This window comes from Hemiscyllium ocellatum, chromosome 2 (assembly GCF_020745735.1).
Source record: "Hemiscyllium ocellatum isolate sHemOce1 chromosome 2, sHemOce1.pat.X.cur, whole genome shotgun sequence".
NCBI lineage: Eukaryota > Metazoa > Chordata > Chondrichthyes > Orectolobiformes > Hemiscylliidae > Hemiscyllium > Hemiscyllium ocellatum.
Window position 1 is genome coordinate 121,987,729 of NC_083402.1, and position 25,254 is coordinate 122,012,982.

Sequence of the window (25,254 nt, forward strand, 5' to 3'; positions counted from 1 at the left end):
AGTAGTTGTGCAAGAGAAACTATTTCTATTTTGTAATTCCTATTAAATCTTTTAATTGACATTGTTATAATATCCTGATCTACTGATGGTGACACAGTGGTAATACTGCTGGGTTACTAATACAGAGAGGAGAAAGTGAGGACTGCAGATGCTGGAGTACTAGAGTTGAAAAATGTGGTGCTGGAAAAACACAGCAGGCCAGGCAGCATCCGAAGAGCAGGAGAATCGATGTTTCAGGCATAAGCCCTTCTTCAGGAATGAGGCTGGTGTGCCAAGCAGGCTGAGATAAATGGTAGGGGGGAGGGAATTTGGGGGAGGGGCGCTGGGAATACGATCGGTAGAAGGAGGTGAGGGTGAGGGTGATAGGCCGGATAGGGGGTGAGGGCGGAGAAGTCGGGAAGAAGATTGCAGGTCAAGAGGGCGGTGTTGAATATGAGGGTTGGGACTGAGATAAGGTGGGGGGAGGGGAAATGAGGAAGCTGGAGAAATCTGCATTCATCCTGTGTGGTTGAGCCTAGGCGGAAGATGAGGCACTCTTCCTCCAGCCGTCGTGTGCCCAGGGTCTGGCGATAGAGGAGACCAAGGATCTGCATGTCATTGGCGGAGTGGGAGGGGGAGCTAAAGTGTTGAGCCACGGGGCAGTTGGGTTGGTTGCTGCGGGTGTCCCAGAGGTGTTCCCTGAAACGTTCTGCAAGTAGGCGGCCTGTCTCCCCAATGTAGAGGAGACCACATTGGGTGCAGTGGATACAGTAAATGATGTGTGTGGAGGTGCAGGTGAATTTGTGATGGTTATAGAAGGATCCATTGGGGCCTTGGAGGGGGGTGACGGGGGAGGTGTGGGCGCAAGTTTTGCATTTCTTGTGGTTGCAGGGGAAGGTGCCGGGAGTGGAGGTTGGGTTGGTGGGGGGTGTGGACCTGACAAGGGAGTCACGGAGGGAGTGGTCTCTCCTGAATGCTGATAGGGGTGGAGAGGGAAATATATCCCTGGTGGTTGCGTCTGTCTGGAGGTGGTGGAAATGACGGAGGATGATACGATGTATCCAGAGGTTGGTGGGGTGGAAAGTGAGGACCAGTGGGGTTCTGTCCTGGTGGCGATTGGAGGGGCGGGATTCAAGGGCAGAGGTGCGGGAAGTGGAGGAGATGCGGTGGAGAGCGTCGTCAACCACGTCGGAGGGGAAATTGCGGTCTTTGAAGAAGGAGGCCATTTGAGTTGTTCGGTAGTGGAATTGGTCCTCCTGGGAGCAGATGCGGCGGAGGCGGAGGAATTGGGAATATGGGATGGCGTTTTTACAGGGGGCAGGGTGGGAGGAGGTGTAATCTAGGTAGCTGTGGGAGTCGGTTGGTTTGTAGTAAATGTCTGTGTTGAGTGGGTCGCCCGAGATAGAAATGGAGAGGTCTAGGAAGGGGAGGGTGGAGTCTGAGATGGTCCAGGTAAATTTGAGGTCGGGGTGGAAGGTGTTGGTAAAGTGGATGAACTGTTCAACCTCCTCATGGGAGCACGAGGTAGCGCCAATACAATTATCAATGTAGCGGAGGAAAAGATGGGGGTGGTGCCAGTGTAGCTGCAGAAGATGGACTGTTCCACATATCTGACGAAGAGGCAGGCATAGATGGGGCCCATGCGGGTGCCCATGGCTACCCCTTTGGTTTGGAGGAAGTGGGAGGATTGGAAAGAGCTGTTAAGAGTGAGGACCAGTTCAGTCAGTCGAAGGAGGGTATCAGTGGAAGGGTACTGGTTGGGCCGGTGGGAGAGGAAGAAGCAGAGGGCTTGGAGGCCTTCGTGATGGGGGATGGAAGTGTATAGGGACTGGATGTCCATTGTGAAGATAAGGCATTGGGGGCCGGGGAAGCGAAAATCATGGAGGAGGTGGAGGGCGTGGGTGGTGTCCCGAACGGAGGTGGGGAGTTCTTGGACTAAGGGAGACAGGACAGTGTCAAGGTAGGCAGAGATGAGTTCGGTGGGGCAAGAGCATGCAGAGATGAATTCAGAGACCCCGGGCTCATGGTTTCAAATCTGACCAAGGCATCTGGTGTAATTTACATTTAATTTATGAAACAATCTGGAATTAGAAGTCAATTTCAGTAATGGCAAATGCTAGAACTATACTTGATCATCATATCTGGTTCATTAATGTCCTCCAGGGAAGCAAATCTGCCACCTCCATCTTGTCTGGCTCACGTGTGGTTTGAGACCCACAGGCTGAGGAGTGATGTTATGCAGGTTTATAAAATCATGAGGGGTAGGGATAGAGTGAAAAGCCAAGGTCTTTTTCCCTTGGTGGGAGAGTCCAAAACTAGAGGGCATAGGTTTAAGGTGAGAAGGGAAAGATTTAAAACAGACTTAAGGGCCAACTTTTTCATGTGGAGGGAGGTGTGTGTATGGAATGAGCTGCCAGACGAAGTGATGGAGATGGATACAACCACAGCATTTAAAAGGCATCTGGATGGTGACATAATAAGGAAGGGTTTAGAGGGATATGGGCTAAATGGTGGCAAATGAGACTGGATCAGTTTAGGATATCCAGTTGGCATGGATGAGCTGGACTGAAGGGTCTGTTTCTGTGCTGTATAACTTGATGACTCTATAAATGTGGCTGACTCTAAAATACACTCAAATGGCGTGGCAAGCTGTTCAGTTCCAGGGCAATTAGGGACAGGCAGCAAATGTTGGAGTTGCGGGTGAGTCTCACATCCCTCAAAACTCTTTCAGCCTGGACACTTTTAAAAACTCTATTTCTGCTCTGCCAAAATGAAACTGTTCTTCTATCAATGCTCACTGTTGAGTCTCATGTATAAAGACTGGCTGCTTTTAAGAAACTATATTGTTTTAGATTAGATTACTTACAGTGTGGAAACAGTCCCTTAGTGGGTGGCACGGTGGCACAGTGGTTAGCACTGCTGCCTCACAGCGCCAGAGACCCGGGTTCAGTTCCCGCCAGTCAGGCGACTGACTGTGTGGAGTTTGCACGTTCTCCCCGTGTCTGTGTAGGTTTCCTCCGGGTGCTCCAGTTTCCTCCCACAGTCCAAAAAAGATGTGTGGGTCAGGTGAATTGGCCATGCTAAATTGCCTGTAGTGTTAGGTTAGGGGTATGGGTGGGTTGTACTTTGGTGGGTCGGTGTGGACTTGTTGGGCCGAAGGGCCTGTTTCCACACTGTAAGTAATCTAATCTAAAACAATATGGTTTCTAAAAAACAGCCAGTCTTTATGCGTGAGACTCAACAGTGAGCATTGATAGAAGAACAGTTTCATTTTGGCAGAGCAGCAATAGAGTTTTTAAGAAGTGTCCAGGCTGAAAGAGTTTAGCTTGCAGAAATTTTGTTGCTGTGAATCCTGCAAAGGAATCCAGGTCCTCAAGAACTGGAAATCTGAATAAGCCATCAGAACTGTATGAAATCAGATGAGACAAAAAATCTTCAAGTTGTAATACTGCATTGTAATACGAGTGATACTAATTGGGATTGAATATCTGTAAATAGGTGTTGTTGGGAAAAGAGATTATTCTTTATTTTTGCTGTTTATGTTAAAACCTTTCAAAACTGTCTTATTATATATATATATATCTAGTTAATATCTTTTATATGATAAACTTGTGTTCTTCTGTGAAAATAACATTCGCAGCTTTGTGTGAATATGTTTAGTGGCTGACCACTGTAACCACACTGCAAAGATAATATGTTTAATGTATCAAGACAGTTTTCCATATGATCTGACCAGTCCAGTATTACCACCAGCTGAGATCATAATATGGTTTATTGAGTTGGAAGATGTTGGTAGGGCAGCTGGAAGATAGGCAGCTTTAGCCAATGCCTCTTAGGACACAGAATGGCATGGAAAACTGACCAATTCCACCTGAAGCTTAAATAAAGCAAAGGGCTATGGATGCTGGAGATCTCAGACAAAATCAGAAATTGCCAGTGAAGCTCTGACAGCATCTTTAGAGAAAAAGCAGAATTAACATTGAGTATAGTGACTCTTCACCAGAACAGCCCAGCTGAAGTTTGTCTATCGAACCTTTTCAATTTCCTGACTATAATAAGTCACTTCAACAATGAGCAGGGATCATGTGGAAATTTGAATATTTTCTATGCAACGTCTTCAGAGATGTTAAGACATATCTCTAGAACAGGTGGGATATGAACCTGGGCATCCTGGACCAGTGGTAGGAATACTACCACTACACATTTGGAATTCTGTTTTACATTACTTCTGAAATTCTCCCCTTCTTCCTGACTGAGTTGCAGCTGTCTCCAGAGGGACAAATCATTAATTAATGGTGGTGACTTGCCTATTCAATCTCAAGCTGGATTTAATTGGGTCCAATAACAACTATTTCTTCAATATTGTACACTCTACTCTTGTAAATGCACATGCCTTCATCGTGACCAATCTCAATATTGCTTTCATACTCATCATATTACTGAAGATAAATAGCCACACAAATGCCTTTTTCAGGAGACAAACTTATGGTAACTTATACAGAAAATGCTGGAAAAGCTCCAGTGGCTCAGTGGTTAGCACTGTTGCCTCACAGCACTGGGGGCCCAGGTTCGATTCCAGCCTCGGACAGACTGCCTGTGTGAAGTTTGCACATTCTCCCCTTGTCTGTGTGGTTTTCCTCCCACAGCCCAAAGGTGTGCAGGTCAGGTGAATTGGCCATGCTAAATTGCCCATAGTGTTAGGTGCATTAGTCAGAGGGAGATGGGTCTGGGTGGATTACTCTTTGGAGGGTCAGTGTGGACTGGTTGGGCCGAAGGGCCTGTTTCCACATTGTAGCAAAGCTAATCTAAAGGTCTGGCAGCCTCTTGGCAAGATATCAAAGTTAACGTTTTGGGTTCAACAATCCTTCTTCAGAACTGACGGTGGCTAGAAGAAAGTTTATTTTTATGCAGAAGATATGGTCAGAGGAGGGGGTACAAGGTGGAGATAGAGCCCAGAGAGAGAAAAGAGACTGGTGGACAGACAAAGGAGTGGATAATGGTCAGCACAGGAGAATGAAGGACTGCTAATGAGGCCTGTTAGTGGCTAACAATGGGCTGTGTGTAATAGCAGACCATGTGCTAACAAAGCCTGTGGAGGAAAAAGTGAGGTCTGCAGATGCTGGAGATCAGAGCTGAAAATGTGTTGCTGGAAAAGTGCAGCAGGTCATGCAGCATCCAAGGAACAGGAAATTCGACGTTTCAAGCATAAGCCCTTCATCAGGATGAAGGGCTTATGCCCGAAACGTCAAATTTCCTGTTCCTTGGATGCAGCGTGACCTGCTGCGCTTTTCCAGCAACACAAAGCCTGTGGAGGGCAGAGTAAGGACATGGGAAAAGATGCTACTTTAATACACCATCTTGTTCCCTGGCCAACACCGCTGACTCAGGCTTGCTGCAGTTCTCCAGGGAAGCTCAGTGCAAACTGGATAAACAGTATCTCATTTTTCCGCTTGGAAACTCTACAGCCTTCTAGACTTAATATCGAGTTCAACGGCTTTAGGATTTGAGGCACCTTCTCCCATGTCCTTATCCCAACCCCCACACACCAGGTCTTGATACTATATGGTCTGCTATTACACACAACCCATTGTTAGCCACTAATAGTCTTTCCTAGCTACCATCAGTTCTGAGGAAGGGTCACTCGACCCGAACCGTTAACTCTGATTTCCCTCCACAGATGCTGCCAGACCTGCTGAGCTTTTCCAGCAATTTCTGTTTTTGTTTCTGATTTCCAGCATCCACTGTTCGTTTGGTTTTTGTTCAGGTAACTTGTGTACAAATTACTCAATTAAGGCAGAAAATGGAGATGCTCACCTGTTTTATTGTCACAAAACTGTGAGGAAAAATAAATATCGTCCAAGGCGGCGTAACCTCCTTTTGTGCTGCTGAATGCAACTTCAAACACGATCTGGAAAACCAATCACATAATCCAGAACAATGAGTTGAGGGGAGGCTAGAACATTTTTGAGACATGATTTTAGGTTTTGATTTCACGCATATGGCGAAACCTGGAAATGAGGGACACCATATAGGGACTTTGCTCAGGAATCCTTTAAACACTACTGTCCTTATTTTCCAAATGGTCATGGCAGGCAACGTAAATAGACTACATGGATTTATACATTTCGTCCTGTCACATGGTGAATAGTAGACAGCAGCAGCTCAAGATACATCCCCTTAAAGGAATACCAGAAGAGTTATTGTAAGTTATAAAATTTCCATCATTACTTCCAGCCAGAATTGACAAACCCAGTTACAGGCAGATATTGAGACAATAGGGAATAAAGTTGATGTCCCACACATTATCTACATATTGGGAGGGATTAACTAAAATGAAGGGGGAGGTAAAGAGGTGACCGAAGGGACTCTTCTGTGCTCTATGACTCTGTCAGTGTGTTACTGTGTTACATTGTCAGGAACACAAAATTCCACACGTTGGGTTCTGAACGCAATCCAAGAGTGACGACACTTCAAAAGTACTTTATTTTCTGTGAAACTCTTTGGGAGATCGTGAGGTCATGAAAGTTGCTACAAAGTTCAAACTATTGCATTCTTAGTACCACTGCCAGGTTGTGAACAGCAAGGAATGTAAAGAAAAACACACAACGCTGAAGGAGAGGTTAAAATGATTGAACTATTAAATGTTCCAGAGCATTGTGACAACAATAAATGTAACTAAACATACTGGACTCACTGATACTCCAATGTGAAGAACATGGCAATGCAGACCAGTATGTTTCATTTGCCAGCTTTATTAGCTTTTCCTTCTGAGACATTCACAAATTATTGCCAGAAAACTGGTGTGCTGGGGGCATATATTGATACAGGTCATAATCATATCGAACCAACAGCACAGGAACAGACCATTGTGTCCACCAATGTAGGTGTTCCACATCAACCTCTTTCCACTCTTCACCGTGCCATATCCTGCGACTCTCTCTCATGTGTATATCTATTTTTTTCTGAAATGTATCCCTGCAATTATTTGTTGTGATCGTGAATTCCACATTCTGGGTAAAGGGAGCTCTCCTGAATTCCCTATTAAATTTGGTAGTGACTACCTTATATTTTTTGACATTTAGTTTTAGTATTGCTCATAAGTGGGTGCGTGAGCTTCTCTGATTCTGCATTCTCACACATCTTCTGCAACTCAAAGCTCTGGAACTCCTTCCCTACACCTCTCCAGTCCTCTCTCCTCCCTAAACCTCTCCAGCCCTCTCTCCTCCTTAGGCATGTTTTATACCTGACTCTTTGACCAAGCATATGGTCATCTGCATATAATCTCCAAAGGTGGAATCATACGATCCCTATAGTGTGGAAGCAGGCCATTCAGCCCATCGAGTCCACACTGACCCTCTGAAGAGCATCCCATCCTGACCCACCCTATCCCCGTAACTCTGCATATCCCATGGCTAATCCACATATTCTACACATGCCTGGACACTATGGGGTACTTTAGCCTGCCAAATCCACCCAACGTGCACATCTCTGGATATCATTTGATCATTGATCCTAAAGAGCACTTGGAGGCATTTATCTGTTTTGCCACATTTGTGCTGCTATTTAAACGTAAACTGGTTTTACGATGCTATGAAATCATGAAAAGTCTGTACAGACAGAAAGAAACGGTTTCTACTTGTGAATGGTTTGAGAACAGAGGGTTTAATTTTAAAGCGTTTTTCAAAGAAATGTAAATGCAAGGTAAGAAAATGCTGCAAATAATTTGAACCTGAAATGCACTGCCTAGAAATTTGGTAGAGGTAGGTTCAGTTGAGGTATTCAAGAGAGTACTGGGTGATTATTTAGAAAGCAGCAATGTGCAGGGTTGTGGGAGAAGTTCAGGAGATTAGCACAAAATTAAAACACTCGGAGAACTGTTGTAGACATGATGGGCCAATGACCTCTCTGCGCATTGTGACAATTCTACAATCTGCAAAGTGGGACAATCAGGTTAAATACAACAGCAAGTATAATCCAGGAAGCAGTGACATAGAATAAAGAGGTAAAACCAATAACTGCAGATGCTGGAAACCAGATTCTGGATTAGTGGTGCTGGAAGAGCACAGCAGTTCAGGCAGCATCCAAAGTGCAGCGAAATCGATGTTTCACGCTTTTGTCCGAAACGTCGATTTCGCTGCACTTTGGGTGCTGCCTGAACTGCTGTGCTCTTCCAGCACCACTAATCCAGAAAATAGAATAAAGAGGCCCACTGAAACCGGGTAAGGGAGAAAGAACAATCAAATGAAACCAAGGCAGGAGGGAAATGTCTTGAAATTTGAAAAAAAGCATAACTCAAATAACCTGGAAACAAGGACTGGCAAAAAAATTAATAATGTCAGTTTTTTGAAGAGCTGACAAAGGTGGTGGACAGATGTAAGTCAATGAATGTTATTTACATGGACTTATAGAAGACTTTTGAGAAAGTTTCACGCAAGAGACTGTTAGCTATGGAGGAAGGCCACAGAATTGAGGGCAAATCATAGGAAATGATAGGTTGACTGATAGAAATCAGAGAGATGGAATATTGGGGAAGTACTCAAATTGGTAGGACATGACTAAAGGTGTTCCACAGGGGTATTGGCTGAGGCCTCAATTATTCACAATATTCATTAGTGACTTGGATAATGGGATAAAAAGTCAAATTTTTTGATGACACACAAATGGACAGCATTGTAGATGGCGTTGATGACAGCATAAAATTACAACAGCATTTTGATAGATTAAGTGAATGGGCAAAGCTGTGGCCAATGGATTTTAATATAAGCAAGTGTGAGGTTATCCATTTCAGATCGAAAATGGATAGATCGGACTTTTTTTTTAAGAAGGCAAAAATTCACATGCAGTGGATGTCCAATGAGATTTGAGTGATCAGGTACATAGCTCTTTAACATGCCATGAACATAAAATAGTCCAAAAGGCTAATGGAATGCTGGTCCTCATATCTAAAAGTCTGGAGTATAAGGATGTAGATGATATGCTGCAGATATACAAAACCCTTGTGAGACCCCCACTGAGAGTACAGTGAGTAGATTTGGTTACCATATCATTGAAAGGATGTGGAGGGAGATCAATGCAGACTTGCAAGGATGATAACTGAACTTCTGGGGTTAAGTTATGAGAAGAGATTCTACAAATTTATTCTCTGAAATGTAGAAGGTTAAGGGCTGATCTAATTGAGGTCTTCAGGATATTGACAAGGAAAGACGGGGGAGATAAAGAGAAATTATTCCATTAATTGAAGATTCTAGAACCGGAGGCATAGTCTAAGAATTAGGGCCAGGCCATTCAAAAGAGATGTAAGAAAGCACTACTGCATGCAAAGAGTAGTGGAGGTTTGGAACTCTCTTCCTTAAATAGTAGTCAATGCTAATTCAATTGTTAAATTTAAATCTGAGATTGACAAATTCTTATTAAGGGAGAATATCAAAGCATATGGAGTTAGGCAAGAGACCAGCCATAAATCTATTGACGGCAGAGCAGGCTTGGGGAAGCTAAATGACCTACTTCTTTTCCAATGTTCCTATGTTCTTCCCCCCAAATCAACCTCAACCACTCTTGCAATTCACTCAAGGAAAAGTCACCATCCTCTCTTCCGTAACCTTTAATGACCAGGAATGAGGGACTTCAGTTCCATTAAGAATGTGGAGAAGTAGGGATTGTTCTCATTGGAGCAGAGAAAGTCAAGAGGTGATTCGATAGATGTGTTCAAATTGTCCAGTTTAGACAAGGGAGAAACTGCATCCTTTGACGGAATGGTTGATAGTTAAAGGACACAGATTTAAGGAAATTGGCAACAGAACAAGAACAAATGTTTTCCCCTTCTCACAACAAGTTTGTTATGATCTGGAACATATTGCCTCAAAAAAAAGTGCAAGTAGATTCAATGATAACTTTCAACAGGAAATTGGATAAATAAATAAATTGGATAAAATTGTAAGGCATGTCATTCAGAGGGCTCTGGGGAAACAACAAAGGAATGAAGCTAATTGGAAAGCTCTTTAACAGAGCAATCATAGGCACAATGGCTTGAGTGATCTCTCTGTTTATCATTCTTCAACTAAGTTAGATTGATGCAAACTTTTATGTAAGCATCTGACAATGCATCCATTCACTCTCAATTTTGTCACACATGACAATACTGTGCCTCATACCCCTCAGCTAAAACTTCCAGTTGCTCCAGGTGTATGAGAAGTCAGGCCACCCCATGACCTCTTTGTTGTGTAACACTCTTCCAGGACCCCTTTCTTTGGTCATTTCATTCTCACCTTCACTAACATCTGGGGAATCAATGGATTTCTTCAACCCAAATATGTCAGTCTATCTGATCAGCTGCACAATCCTTCTCTGCCCCTCTATGTTGAGTCTCTCCCTAAACTTTTCATCCATGTTATCTCCAGCCCCCTTATTGAGATTTCTCACCTGTCCTCCCCCACCCTCAAATTAGCCTAACTGGCTCCCTTGTTTTTGGCACACCAGTTCCTGTATCCTTTTGATACAATACTATTCTCTGTCCCGAATCTTCCCATCTTTCTGATGCTCAAACATATCGTCACCACACACCTCTATGTCTGACTATACTTATCTGCTCCAGGAGCTATTATATCCAATTGTGAGTAGCTTAAATTAGGAAAGATGTCAAGATATCAATGCACACGGAGAAAGTGCAGAAGATATTCAGGAAGGTGGGACAAGAGCAGAAAGGCTTTGTTTTTAATGGGGTCCTAAATAAATGGAAGTCTTTTTTTTAAAAATGATACTAGAGAAGAAAAAAACAATGTTCAAAACTCATGAGAGGTTCTGGTAAGATAAATGTGAAAAGTTGCCCTTGGAAAGTTCTGCAAGGATGGAATGTTCAACATAATCGCTTTTAAAAGGGAACAGAATAAATATTTGCAAAACAAAAAGCACATGCAATGCATAAGGGAAGAGGACTAAGTATGTAATTCCATCAGACAACCAGAAAAGTACAAATGGGGTTTTCCTATGCAGTAAAATTCCACAATTTCATGTGATAGGAGGTCCCATCTTTGCTATTGGCATTACATTAGTGTAGTCACTAACACAAGTTAACGTGATGAAACATGAATATGTGGATGAAAGCCCAATCATATAAGCAAAACTGATAGATTTCAATCAGCACAGCCATTCAATATTATTGTATGATCCCAAAAGAAGCTCTTTCTATTCTCACATAAACAGTCACTTCAGAGTATCCATTACAAACAGCTCTGCTTGAATGGAAAAGTCTTTATAAGTAACCATAATTTCTGGAAAGTGCTCTCTTCTGAATTCTTCCATTTTAGTCATCCCAAGTAGCCCATCCAAAATCTATCCCTCATTATGGAAACACTGAGTTCATGATCTAAAAATCTCCCCTAGTGTTTTATTTTCTTTTGCTGAAAAGCTTGACATGTGAATATATATAAGATTGTCTGAGACACCAGATGTCTTCTCTCATGCATCAATTCTGCAGTCATCCCAACACATTCCGGAGAGAGAAAAAAAATCACATTTTGCCAGTTAAGTGTTTCAAGGCAGAAAATGAATGAACTTAAAATACCTTTCCGATGTTAAAAAATGGTATGAAAGTAAACATGCAAATATAATCCCAATGACCATAAATTTGAAATAAAAAAGGCAAAATCCTAAACTGGTTCCACATCAAAAAGAGAACAATAAATGAATGTGTAACAAATAAGTCATAGTTGTTATAGAACCCATTGTAACATCTTATGTTATTCTCATGTTTATTTACACCAATTCTGAAGAAATCAGATTATCATGTAGGCTACACTTGGAGCTCTCTGCACAGCTCTGTTCTGCATTTGTCTAAAAAGATACAGAATCATTAATGAAGGTACAAAAAAATAAGAATTACAAGAATGTGGCCTGAACTGAGAGGTTCTGTGCTTGATGGAAAGGTTGAACAGGCTAGGTGTCTTTAAAAGATGTCTTTAAGATTTGGAAAGGATTTGATGAGATGGAATTGCATGAACATAGGGTCAAGACAAAACAATTTTACCCCTTAAGATTGTTCATCACTTAATGAAACTGACCTCCTTTCCAACTATCCATTAATACCTTGGGATAACAAATATCTTTCAATCTCAGATTTAAAATTAGCAAATAAGCTCATCTCAGCTTTTACTTTCTGCCAACCCTTATGTCAAAGTGTTTCCTAATTTCACTCCTGAAATGTCAGACTCTATCCTCTTGCCCAGATTCCCCAACTAATGGAAATACTTTCTTTCTAACTGTATGGCGCCATTAATACCTTAAACTTTGATCTAGTTACCTCTACTTCACCTCCAGTAGAGGTATTTGATTATTTGAGGATTGCAGAACCATAGTTTGTGTTGTGATTATTTTCCTATGTGGAAGGGTCCAGTTCTACCTCAGTAGGAACGGGAATTTTATCATTCCCTCCTGTTATCCTACTTTCTCATCATCAAGCTTCCCTTGCCACAACCAAATCAACCCAAATTAACTTTTGACCCCATGTAAATCACCCTGATTGAAACTTTTCCTAATGCTAAAAGGTATCTTATCAGGATACCCCAAGCCTTTTCAATCTTTCCATTAAACATAGAACTTTTAATTTCAGGTAATTCAGGTATCCTTGTAGTTCTCATGAAACCTGGGAGTAGAATGCTACAGACACTATCTCTTTCCTGGGCAATGATCTGGTTGATCCTGAGATGAGCTTTTGATTTCTTAATCATGTCACATCCAAGACTGCATACTGCCACCGTCCCAACACCACTCAATCTCATCCATCTCTGTTCATGTGCTATTGAACCTCTCATTCATAACTTTGTTACCCCAAGGCTTGATTATTCCAGTGTATTTCTGGACTGTGTCCCATGGAACCTCCCAAGCTCTGTGAAAATCCAGTCATTCTCTGTTCCATGGTGCTCCAGGAAGCGCACGTGAAGCACATTGGAATGCTTCATTGTGCTGAAGGCAGTATCAAAATATGAGTAGCTGTTGCTGCTACTGTTGTTCAATACCTCAATGTAGCTTGATCTTCAGAGGTCAGGTATCATTCTGGTAAATCAGCATGGCACTCCGTCCAAGCCCAACATGTCCTTCACCTGATGTAACATCCAGAACAGCCTACATATAGAAGATGTGATCTAACCAGGGCTTCCTAAAATGGAAGCATAACTTCTATCTGCTTGTATCCCATTTCTCTAACTATAACAACCAGCATTTCATTAGCTTTTCCTGGATTATTTTCAGTATCCATTGACTTACCAATTTTATTTCATTCTAATGATTAATCAACCTGTACTCTCAAATTTCTTTCGACTTCCACTGTTTGATATGCTATGTCATTATGAATTCTTATTGCATAATAGAAATATTTACCTGAAATGGATGCGCTGCTTTAATATTCACTTTTACTGGGGTCCAATTGTGTGTAGACTTATTTGCCCTCCACACCTCCTCATAATGTCCCATTCTGTCCTTGGTATAGACAACAAATAAGTTGGATCGAGTCTGTTCAAGTTGGTAGAAGAAGGACAGGCATCCCAATAGGGCGAAAGTTGTCACCGGTGACATTAACTGAGCCACTTCATGTAAACTTGTGGTGTAAATAGCATCAACGTACATATAGTGACCTGAAAGAACAATGCTAATGTAAAGTGGATCATTTAATAGTCCTGACAATCTGGTAATAAGATATATTTACTTTGCTACAAAAATATATAGATTCTCCAATCAGTAGTTTGGTGGTTTTGTGATGCAATGGGTGGTGTCCTGCCTCTGAGACAGAAACCCAGGGTTAAGTCCCATCCTAGACTCGATGGCCATGGAAAATGCCTTCATTGCACATGGAAATAGATTGAGTGTCAACTTGTAACTCATTTCAAAATACACCAATGGCAGGTAGTGACCAAAGGAGAGATTCCTGGTCAGCAATGTTATGGGAAGCAATTTGGAGTCTCTACCATCACAACTCATCACTCCAGGCTATAACATGCATGTAAAAGTACATGGTTTTCACAGCAACCTGGACTCCCTGAATGACAATTAACAGAGCACCATTCCTCAGTAGTTTAATATACAAGAACAAGGAGAGGGAGTCAGATTGCAATGGAAAAAGTTTTTCATTGATTTCAATAAGAATGGAACAATGCAGGAGGTGAGCATTCAACTCACTATGCCTGAACTGGTTCTTCAAAACTTATCCAGTTAGTTTCAATCAGCCTGCTATTTTCTGATCTTCTTGCAAGTTTCTATTGAATCTCCTTTTACAATCCTTTCAGGTTTGCACTGCCTTTCAGAACTATCCTTTAATTCCTTCACCAACATGTGTCCTTCTGCCAGTGGAAACAATTCCCTTCTTATTCAGAATTTTGAACCTCCCCAACCTGTTTGCTGTATGAATAGCAAGCCCAGCTTTTCTGAGTAAAGAAAAATGAATATTGCCCTTTCTCTAATATATGTAGTGCAAGTCTTAAAATTGCGTGATTCCGTGAAAATCTGTCTTGCTGTGGCCATAAATTCTGATGAAATCAATGTCACAGATATAACTATAACAGAGAACTGCAGGTGTTGGAAATCCAACACCAAAACAGAAAATGTCAGAGGAACTCAGCATCTGTGGAGAGAGAAATAGATTTATTGTTTTCAGTCCAGTGACAAGTATGAAACATTGGAACAGCAGGCAGTCAAATATTCCCTTGAGTCCATTTTAGCATTCTTTTAGATTATGGCTGGTCTATATCTTAGCTGTCTCCTCATGTCAATGACAAAGTGTTACAAAACATTTACAGCAAAGAAAGAGGCCATTTAGTCTATCATATCCACACTAGCTTCCTTCCACCCCTCCTTAACTCAATCAACATATTCTGCTTTCATTTCTCAAATTTTGAAATTGTAATTCTGATTCCTGAGGCTAAATCATTAATGTAACTGGTGAACAAAATGGTTCCTGCACCAATTCCTGCGAAAAATGTTTTTTTCATGCTGTTCACATGATGCAATCCATCTTGAGCAGGCAGTTTTATCCTCCAAGTTTGATTCCTCTCCCTTTGATTGCCTTCCTTTCTATTTTAAAACTCTTTACATTATTTGCGATCTGCATCTTGCTGAAGAGAGGATCATGTTGCCAAAGCTTGCATCTTACACTCATCAGAACAAATGCAAGAATGTCAAGTTTCAAATGTTCATACCTCACCAGTGAAGACAAAACGTTTTCACATCATGTCTCTTTCTAGCAAACCCTTTATATACCTCTTCTGGCCATTTGTTTCCATTGGAACACTGAGGCAATGTTATCATTAGTATTACTGTCATTTTGTTGTCATCACCTGCTTCATGTGTACCACTTACTGGCTCTACCACCATGTTAATCTTTAGTATGTCTAAAGATGGACTTCAGAAACAAAGGTTTATTTCAAACAGAAGTTTGTAATCCCTACACCTGGAGCACATAGAACTCTCTAATTCCTTAACCTTACTTTGGTCCTCGTTATTTAGAGAATCTGGATATTGTGTCAACTAATCCACTCCACACACTGTGGATGCACATCCACTGTTCAACACAGCACAGTTGAATGCATTTGGAGAAAAGTTACTTTGGAGAAAAATGGCTAAAACCAATATCAAAATGTCAGGATATGTTTTGTAAGTTGAAACTCATGATCAACAGAAAAATTAAGGGGATATTTAGACAAAGATTACATCTTCACTACGAAAACAAAAACAGGGTGATCTTGACACTGTCGCTTCCTCCGAGGAGTAAGATCATATTTAAAGAACTCTCTGAGCTAAAGGATCACCAACTGGACATAGGTCAGTTTTGAAATTCTATCAAAATTATAGACAAAATTTAGAAGAAAGGTAATATACTAAATGAATATGAGGTATGATGAGAAAAAGGCTGGATGTTTCATAGAAGAATATACAATGGAATTTCACCGGTTATTTGCAGGTTTGCAAAAGTTACAGAAGATTAGGTATGATTACAGTTGCAGAGTACAGTTAGGAAATTCGCTTTTCAAATATTAAACAGCCAAATTACATGTTTGCAGCGAGCAGTGACTACACAAAGAATGTTGGCTCAGAGTTGCTGAGCTCGAGTCTGAGTTGTGGACACTGTGACATATCAGGGAGGGGAAAGGTGACCTGAATAGTGGCGTCTCTGGAGACAGTCACTGCCCTGAGATTAATTACATCAGGGCTGTCAGTGGTCAGAGACAGGAGAGTGTGACTGTAGTAAGGCAGATATTGGGATGTACAGTTAGCAGTCCTTGCCCAGTTCTTGTTCTTGGTGTGGACTAAGGCACAGGCTGCAAGGAGAATGGAAAATCTGACCAAAGCACCAAGATAGAGTGCAATGGGAAGGGAAATGTATCGGTTAATGGGTGTGGCATGATTCGGACAAAAGTTGCTGTCCTCTGTAGCAAAGACAGAGCATCCCAAAGACTTTGTTGCCTACCTGGGTTCAGGACATCCCTTCTGGAATGGAGAGGAACTTGGAGTGGGAGGAGAAGTGTCCAAGTAAGTACCAATGACATAGGTAGGATTAGGAAAGAGGTTCTGCTGACAGATTATAAGCAGCTTAAGGCTAAATTCAAAAAAGCAGAATCTCAAGGTAATAAACCATCTGCAAATTGGCAGAGGGTAAGTCAGATTAGAGAGGTAAATAAGTGGCTGAAAAATTGGTGTGGGAGAAAAAGGTTCCAATTGGTACCAGTATTCGAGAAACAGAGAGCGGATCTTTTGATTGGGCTTCATTTAAAGCACATTGGGTTTGGTATCCCAGTGAATTATATAACTAGGTTTGGAGATGGTTAATTACTGGGGTGGGAGGGATTCAATTTAAGGGAAGATTGAAAAGTAAAAAAGAAACGAGAGAGAGAGAGAGAGAGAGAGGAGAGATGCAGAAATGACAAAGAGGCAAAAGTGTGACAGGGATGAGCAGAAAATATAAACAACAAAGTGTTGTGGATGCTTGAACCAGAAAAGAAGTATTCACAAAACGAATCAAAGCTTAAGCATTTTTATTTGCATGCATGAAGTTTCATAACTAGAAGAGTTTATTGGACAAATAGAAATAAATGAATATAATTTAATCGCAATTATAGAGACATACTTGCAGTGTGACCAGGACACAGAACTCAACACTCAAGGTATTCAAAGTTCTAGAAAAACATGCAAAAAGCACATGGGCATATTTATTAACAGTAGGATGCCATCAGTGCGGTGGTGAATTGGCATTTCATTTAGGAATCAGCTGCAGATGACCGAAAACCTAATATAAAGGGAAAGAAAATTATATGGAAGTAAATTGGCAAAAAATCTTTTGAAAGATCAACAACTTTTTTGGGGGGGCTCCTGCATCAGGGAGGCTGAGAAAAAGCAGGAAACTATAAGCCAGTTAGTCTAACCATCTGTCATTGGAAATGCTAGAATCCATTACCTAGAAAGAAATATCAAGTTAGTTAGAAAAGTTTAACAAAACGAAACAGAACCAATATCATTTTGTGAAGGGGAATCATGTTGTCAAATTTGCCATAGTTCTTTGAGGATGCAATAGGCAGAGTTGATGAAGATGAATTGACAGATGTATTGCATTTGGGTTTCCAGAAGGCATTTGATAAAGTACCACATAAATGATTATTGTGAATAATGGGAGTTTGCAGTGTTGTGGGTAATATATCAGCATGGATTGAGGATTTGTTAATATACAGAAGATTAATGGGTCTTTTTTAGATTGGAAAGGTGTAACTCGTTAATCAGAAGCAGGATGTCAATTATTTACCATCTTCATGAATTACCTGGAGGAGGAGGCAGAGTGTAACATTGCCACATTTGCTGACAAAATGCAAAAATGGAATCAGAAGAGAATGCTTCTGTTTGAACAATTTTCTTGACCCTTAACTTTATTGAGGGGGATCCAAGATGGCGGCGACCCAGCAAGACTGAGTCCACAGTGCTCTACCCAAAACTTGGGAAAAGTGGGCTATCCACCCCCACCACACTCACTAAACCATTTATAATAGTTGTTAACCTTAAATAGTTACCTATTAGTACATTTAAATAGTCTAATACTAGCTGGAAAATGAGTAAAGGGAAGGGAACAGGCGGCTCTAAGAAAGCAGGGACCCCTCCCCCACCCTCTCCCTCTTCAGCTGCAACAAAGGTGTCTTCAGCTACTTCAGGAGATTTACCAATGAAGATGAGCTTTGAGGAGATGTTTGCCAGGTGGGAGGCGAAGATTGATGCTTTTATCGATGAGTCTCGGCAGAGCAGAGAAGCACTATCAGCCGAGCTGCAGAAGCAGGGCAGAGACATTCAGGAATTGGAGTGCCGAGTCAGAGAGGTGGAGTCGAAGGCCGCAGCCTCAGAGACTGGGATAAAATCAACAGCCGACCACATCCGTTTTCTCGAGAATTGAATCCAGAACCTAGAAAACCACATTGATGACCTCGAAAATCGATGTCGTAGAAAAAATATTCGGTTGTTGGGCCTTCCCGAGCAGGAAGAGGGAGGCCAGCTGACAGCATTCTTAGAGCATTGGCTGCCACAACTTTTAAATCTGCATAATGGATCAGGCCAGGTAAGGGTAGAATGGGCCTACCGGGTCACAGTACGTGGGCCCGGCTCAACCCAGCGCCCACGCCCGGTCCTGTTCCAGCTGCAGAGCTATAGGGAGAGGCAGATGCTCCTGGAAGCCTCAAGAAATCTGGGAAAAGATCCCCAAGCTATGACCCACAAAGGATCCAGGATCATGCTGTTCCAGGACTTCTCCCCAGCTTTGGTCCGAAAGAGGAAGGCATTCGATGAGGCGAAGAAGCGTTTAAGGGACTTAAATATCCAGTACTCCTTACGATATCCAGCGATGCTGCGCCTTAGCCACGAAGGATCCATATATAACTTCGGATCACCGGAGAAGGCTAAGGAATTCTTGGACTCTCTTAAATAAGCTGTAAGAGATTGTGGACGCTGGTCTGCCTTTCCCATTATTTTGGTTTACATCCCTTCATCTTTTCTTATCTTTCCCCCTATGTGTGTATGTATATATATATATATGTTGGGGCGTTTGGTTAATGTTGATGGGGGGAGGTGGTTACCTTATTCTATTTTACTTCTGTTTTTAGGAGCGGGGTTGTTTTTCTTTCCCCTGTTATTTTGTGGTATTATATTTAAGTATTACGTGTTGAGATTGTAATCTTATAGTTATGTATGGTATTAATATTCCCAAATATATTTAGATGTGGGTGTGGGTGGGGGTGGGGTGTTCACTGTTAACTCTAGCTTTATATTATATTTGAATTCTCTTCATTTTATTGAGGAACACCTGGGTCAAGGGTGGGGCACTGGTTGGAAGAGGGTAAGATGGACTGTGGGAGAGGAAGTGACGCTCCCTGGGAACAAGGGAGAAAATCTCCAATTCGGAATGTTTTATATTTTTTATACTTAGAAAGAGTTTTTTGTTATATTGTTTTGAGTGTATCAGAGAATCTTTACTTTTGTAAATCTTGTATGCTCCATGCTCGGGATGTTCTAGATAGGGTTTCCCCTCCCGAGGGGTCTCGGATCTGTCCAGATGATTATGGCTGAACAGTCGGTTAAGTGGTGCACCTGGAATGTCAGGGGGAGTAATTCGCCAGTTAAAAGGAAGAAAATATTATCAAATCTTAAGAAGGAGAGAGTTGATATAGCTCTCCTACAGGAGACACACCTGTCGGATAAAGAACACTTAAAATTACGACAGGGCGGATTTGATCAGGCCTTTTTTTCCTCTTTTAATTCAAAAAGCAGGGGAGTCGTTATCCTTGTCCGGAAGAACTTCCCTTTGAAAATTCTAAATCAGATAAAAGACGAATCTGGACGATATATTTTGATTAAAGCCCTCATAAATGGAGAGGAATATGGGATCTTAAATGTATACTGCCCCCCGGCACACCCCTTTAAATTCATAACGGAAGCTTTTTCAAAACTGATGGCCTTTGGTGCCCGTCATACAATTATAGGGGGAGACTTTAATTGTATTATGGATCCGGAAATAGACAGGATTCCCAAGAGTGCCGCTGGAGTATCTCCCAGATCTAGACAACTGGCGGATCTGAATAAAGAATTAGGATTGGTAGATGTATGGAGATGTCTCCATCCACAGGGTAGAGATTTTTCTTTCTACTCTAATCCACATAAATGTCACACAAGAATTGATATGTTTTTTGCCCCATCGATTTTTCTAAACTCTATAGCAACCTGTAAAATAGGTACTATAGCAATCTCTGACCATGCCGCTGTATACATGGAAACTAAGGTAAAGAACAATGGGACATCCGCTCGGCATTGGCGTATGGACCCCTTCCTGATAAAAGATAGCAAATTTTTAAAGTACTTCTCCCAAGAACTTAAAACTTTTTTAGAAATTAATAATGGTACGGCTAGCAATCCGTCAATGATGTGGGAGACCATCAAAGCTTATGCACGAGGTTTGATCATCTCCTATTCAGCGACCCAGAGGAAAATGAAGAGAGAGCAACAGCGTCTGCTCGAAGCTCGCCTAAAAGCAGCCGAAACAGCATACGCTGATAGACCTTCTATCACAAAATTGCAGAGGATTACAGCTCTTAGGACAGCTTTAAACACCGCGCTTACTCAAACGGCTAAAAGGGAAATATTATTTGCGAAACAAAGATTATATGAATATGGCGACAAACCGGGTAGATACTTAGCATTTCTTGCAAAGAAAAAGAAAGCCCCTCAAACTATTCCGACCATCAAGGAAAGTACAGGTACCCTGACTCATGATCATAAAAAGATCAATGCGACCTTTAAAGAATTTTATTCTGAACTATATAGATCGCAGGATTGTGAAGATAGGATTAGGAGGATGCAGTCATTTTTAAAAATTTGACCTTCCCGGGCCTGACTCCGGAACAGGTGTCGGCCCTAAATACCCCTTTAACAGTCCAAGAAATACTTGAGGCAATTAGGCAACTTCAGAGCGGAAAAGCACCGGGCCCGGATGGTTTTCAAGCTGAATTCTATAAAGAATTTACAGGAATATTGGTTGACCCACTTATGGATATGTATAATTTTGCGCATAGTCAGGTCTGTCTCCCGCCCACGCTGAAAGAAGCAAATATTTCTCTTATCCTCAAAAAAGGAAAAGACCCAGAAGATTGTGCATCTTACAGACCAATATCCTTACTAAATGTAGACTTTAAAATTCTCTCAAAAATGTTAGCACTAAGACTAGAAAGGGTACTGCCATATATTATAAAGGAGGACCAGACGGGATTTATTAAGGGCCACAGATCATCCAATAATATCAGAAGGGTCTTGAATATGATCCAAGCCTGTCATCAGGGAAAGATACCAGGAGTAGTAATTTCATTGGATGCGGAAAAGGCATTTGATAGGGTTGAATGGTCATATTTATTTTACACATTGGAAAGGTTTGGCGTTGGACAGGTGTTTACCAAATGGGTTTCAACATTGTATAATGACCCCAAAGCAGCTGTTATTACTAATGGGTTAAGATCGGATGGCTTCAGTGTGGGTAGGGGCTGCCGTCAAGGATGTCCTCTCTCACCATTGTTGTTTACACTGATAATCGAACCATTAGCAGAAGCCATCCGGACTGATCCTAATATAATGGCCCCGAGGATTGGTACAGGTAAACACAAAATTACCCTCTATGCAGATGACATTCTCTTATTCCTCAGTAATCCTTTAATGTCAGTGCCTCGTCTAATTCAAGTTATTAATACATTTAGTGCATTCTCAGGCTATAAAATTAATTTTTCAAAATCGGAAGCCATGCCAATGGGTGGTCTGGCTATGATACCCCACTTAATGGACGGATCCCCTTTTCCCTTCCGTTGGTCCCTGGAGGGCTTCTTATATTTAGGTATTTTTATCACGCCAGTATTTGATCAGCTGTATAGGGCTAATTTTGTACAATTAATGGAAAGGATAAGGCAGGACCTCCAGCGATGGAGAGACCTTCCGATTTCCTGGCTAGGGAGAATAGCATTAATTAAAATGAATGTTCTGCCCCGTCTCTTATATCCTATGAGAATGCTCCCGCTGATGCTGCCAAGGCTAGCCCTACGTAAATTATATGGCTGGTTAGGCTCCTTTATTTGGAACCATAGACGGCCCCTTATTAAGCTGAAGAAGCTACAGCTTCCACAGGCAAGGGGAGGACTGGACTTCCCAGACTTTAGGAAATATCAGTTAAGCTCCCTACTAAGTTACATAGCTGATTGGGTTTCATCTGATCCACAATCAATTTGGCTGGATATCGAAGCCTCCCAAGTAAAATACCCACTTATTAACCTTTTATTTTCAGATAAGAGGAAAATCATTACAGACCACTGTAAAAATCCCATAATATTAAACACAATTAAGGCCTGGAATATAATGCGGCAAAATGAGGGTAACTCAAATAAAACATCCCCCCATGCACCAATAGTAGGCGCATGGGGATTCCAACCGGGGATTACAGATGCCACCTTTAAACTCTGGAGATCCAGGGGCATCTCATGCTTAGGGGACCTATTTAAAGATGGGATCCTGATGTCCTTTGAGCAGCTGCGTCTGAAATTCGGAATACCTAATGGGGATCTCTTTCGATACTTCCAAGTTCGAGATTATATACAGAGGAAGACTACATTAATAGATAGTCTTTATAAATCAGACAGAGAATGTAATGTCTTACGACCAGCGGGGGCATCCTCCGTTAGTACTATATACCATTTGCTACATGAAGGAGTCTCAGGAGATATGGATGACCTGCTTAAAACATGGGAGCAGGACTTGGGGCTAGAAATCTCTGAGGATATGTGGAATGACATTTGGGAAAATGCTAGAAGAATTGCTATCTGTAACAGAACTCAGGCTATCCAACTAAAGATACTTCATAGGGCCCATATAGCTCCGGCTCGACTGGCAAAATTTAAGGCAGGAGCATCTCCAATGTGTCCCAAATGCAAAATAGAGGTGGGTACTCTTGTACATTGTCTGTGGACTTGTCAGAAAATCCGCAGATACTGGACTAAAGTGGCAAATACCCTGACAGAAATTTTAGGAACGGAAATTAGGGTGGACCCTGTATCTCCCCTTTTGGGCTTTTCGAACCTCTCATCTCTGGATATGCATGGGAAGAGACTATTTTCTATTCTCTCTTTCTGTGCAAGGAAAAATATTTTGGTGAACTGGGTGGCTGAGGGCCCCCCTGGACTTTCAAATTGGCACAGATTAATTATGGAATATATCCCCCTTGACTTCCTCACAAATATGGTGCACCGAAAGACTGAATTATTTTATAAAATATGGCAGCCCTTTTTGAATTATATAAATGCAGATATTTCGGCTATCCTAACAAGGGCTTTTATTTAGTGAAGATTTCAGACCGGGCTGCTCCGGGGCCCCTTGGGAGAGGAATCCTGCGCGAATACGGGTTTTATTATATTTGATGTTTATACATTCCGAGCATGTAAGAGACTTAGGTATACACTCTGGTTAGTTATAGGTTAGATTAGTAGAAAGTTGAGTTTTTTTTTCTTTCTTTTTTCGTTTCTTTTTTTTTCTTTTTTTGTTTTCTTTCTTTCTCTTTTGTTAAATTATGACTATTGTATATATGATTTAATTGTACATCAATGTTTGTATTTGAGAGTTTTGTTTATTTTTGTAAATTTGCAAAAATGTTAAATTTCAATAAAAATATCTACAAAAAAAAAACTTTATTGAGGAAACAATATCCCATGTGGAGCCTGAAAAACCTGAGATTTCCAAAATGCATTTGAAAATGTATTTTGGCGGCATGGTGGCTCAGTGGTTAGCACTGCTGCCTCACAGCACCAGGGTCCTAGGTTCGATTCCAGCCTCGGGCGACTGTCTGTGTGGAGTTTGCACATTCTCCCCGTGTCTGCGTGGGTTTCCTCCAGGTGCTCTGGTTTCCTCCCATTGTCCAACGATTTGCAGGTCAGGTGAACTGGCCATGCTAAATTGCCCGTAGTGTCAGGTGCATTAGTCAATGGGAAATGGGTCTGGGTGGGTAAGTCTTCAAGGGTCGGTGTAGACTTGTTGAGCCAAAGAACCTGTTTCCACACTGTAGGGAATCTAATCTATTTTTTAAAAAAGCCTTGAAAAAATGTCCATATCACAGAGGAGGAAGTGCTGGATGTCTTGAAATGCTTAAAAGTGGATAAGTCCCCAAAAACTGATCAGGTTTACCCTGGAACTCTGTGGGAAGCTAGGGAAGTGATTGTTGGGCCTCTTGCTGAGATATTTGTATCACTGCTAGTCACAGGTGAAGTGCCGAAGACTGGAGGTTGGCTAACGTGGTGCCACTATTTAAGAAAGGTGGTAAGGACAAGCCAGGGAACTATAGACCAGTGAGCTTAATGTCAGTGGTGGACAAATTGTTGGAGGGAATCATGAGGGACAGGATTTCCAAGAATTTGGAAAGGCAAGGACTGATTAGGGATAGTCAACATGGCTTTGTGCGTGGGACATCATGTCTCACAAACTTGACTGAGTTTTTTGAAGAAGTAACTAAGAGGAATGATAAGGACAGAGCGGTAGATGAGATCTATATGGACTTCAGTAAGGAGTTCAACAAGGTTTGCCAATGGCGGACTCATTAGCAAGGTTAGATCTCATGGAATACAGGGAGAACTAGCCATTTGGATACAGAAGTAGTTCAAAGGTAGAAGACAGGGAGTGGTGGTGGAGGGTTGTTTTTCAGAATGCAGGCCTGTGACCAATGGAGTGCCACAAGGATCGATGCTGGGTCCACTTCTTTTCATCATTTATATAAATGATTTGGATGTGAGCTTAAGAGGTATAGCTAGTAAGTTTGCAGATGACACCAAAATTGGAGGTGTAGTGGACAGCGAAGAAGGTTACCTCAGATTACAATGGGATCTTAACCAGATGGGCCAATGGGCTGAGGAGTGGCAGATGGTGTTTAATTTAGATAAATGTGAGTGTTCCATTTTGGGAAAGCAAATCCTAGCAGGACTTATACACTTATAAGGTAAGGTCCTAGGGAGTGTTGCTGAACAAGGAGACCTTGGAGTGCGGGCTCATAGCTCCTTGAAAATAGAGTTGCAGGTAGATAGGATAGTGAAGAAAGCATTTGGTATGCTTTCCTTTAATGGTCAGAGCATTGAGTCCAGGAGTTGGGAGGTCATGTTGTGACTGTACAGGACATTGGCTAGGCCACTTTGGAATATTGCGTGCAAGTCTGGTCTCCTTCCTATCGGAAGGATACTGTGACACTTGAAAGAGTTC

The 25,254-nt window shown here is 41.7% G+C and overlaps 1 protein-coding gene across 1 annotated transcript in view; it reads right to left on the minus strand.

Moving 5' to 3' along the window:
* The window catches only part of mamdc2a (MAM domain containing 2a), a 132,216-nt gene that overhangs the window by 52,686 nt on the left and 54,276 nt on the right, over positions 1-25,254 (minus strand). Inside the window, exons 6-7 of the mRNA XM_060841762.1 lie at positions 13,351-13,604; positions 5,794-5,887 (exon numbers count right to left, since the gene is read on the minus strand). Of these exons, the coding sequence (XP_060697745.1) occupies positions 5,794-5,887; positions 13,351-13,604 (348 nt within the window). The remainder of the gene's footprint in view (positions 1-5,793; positions 5,888-13,350; positions 13,605-25,254) is intronic.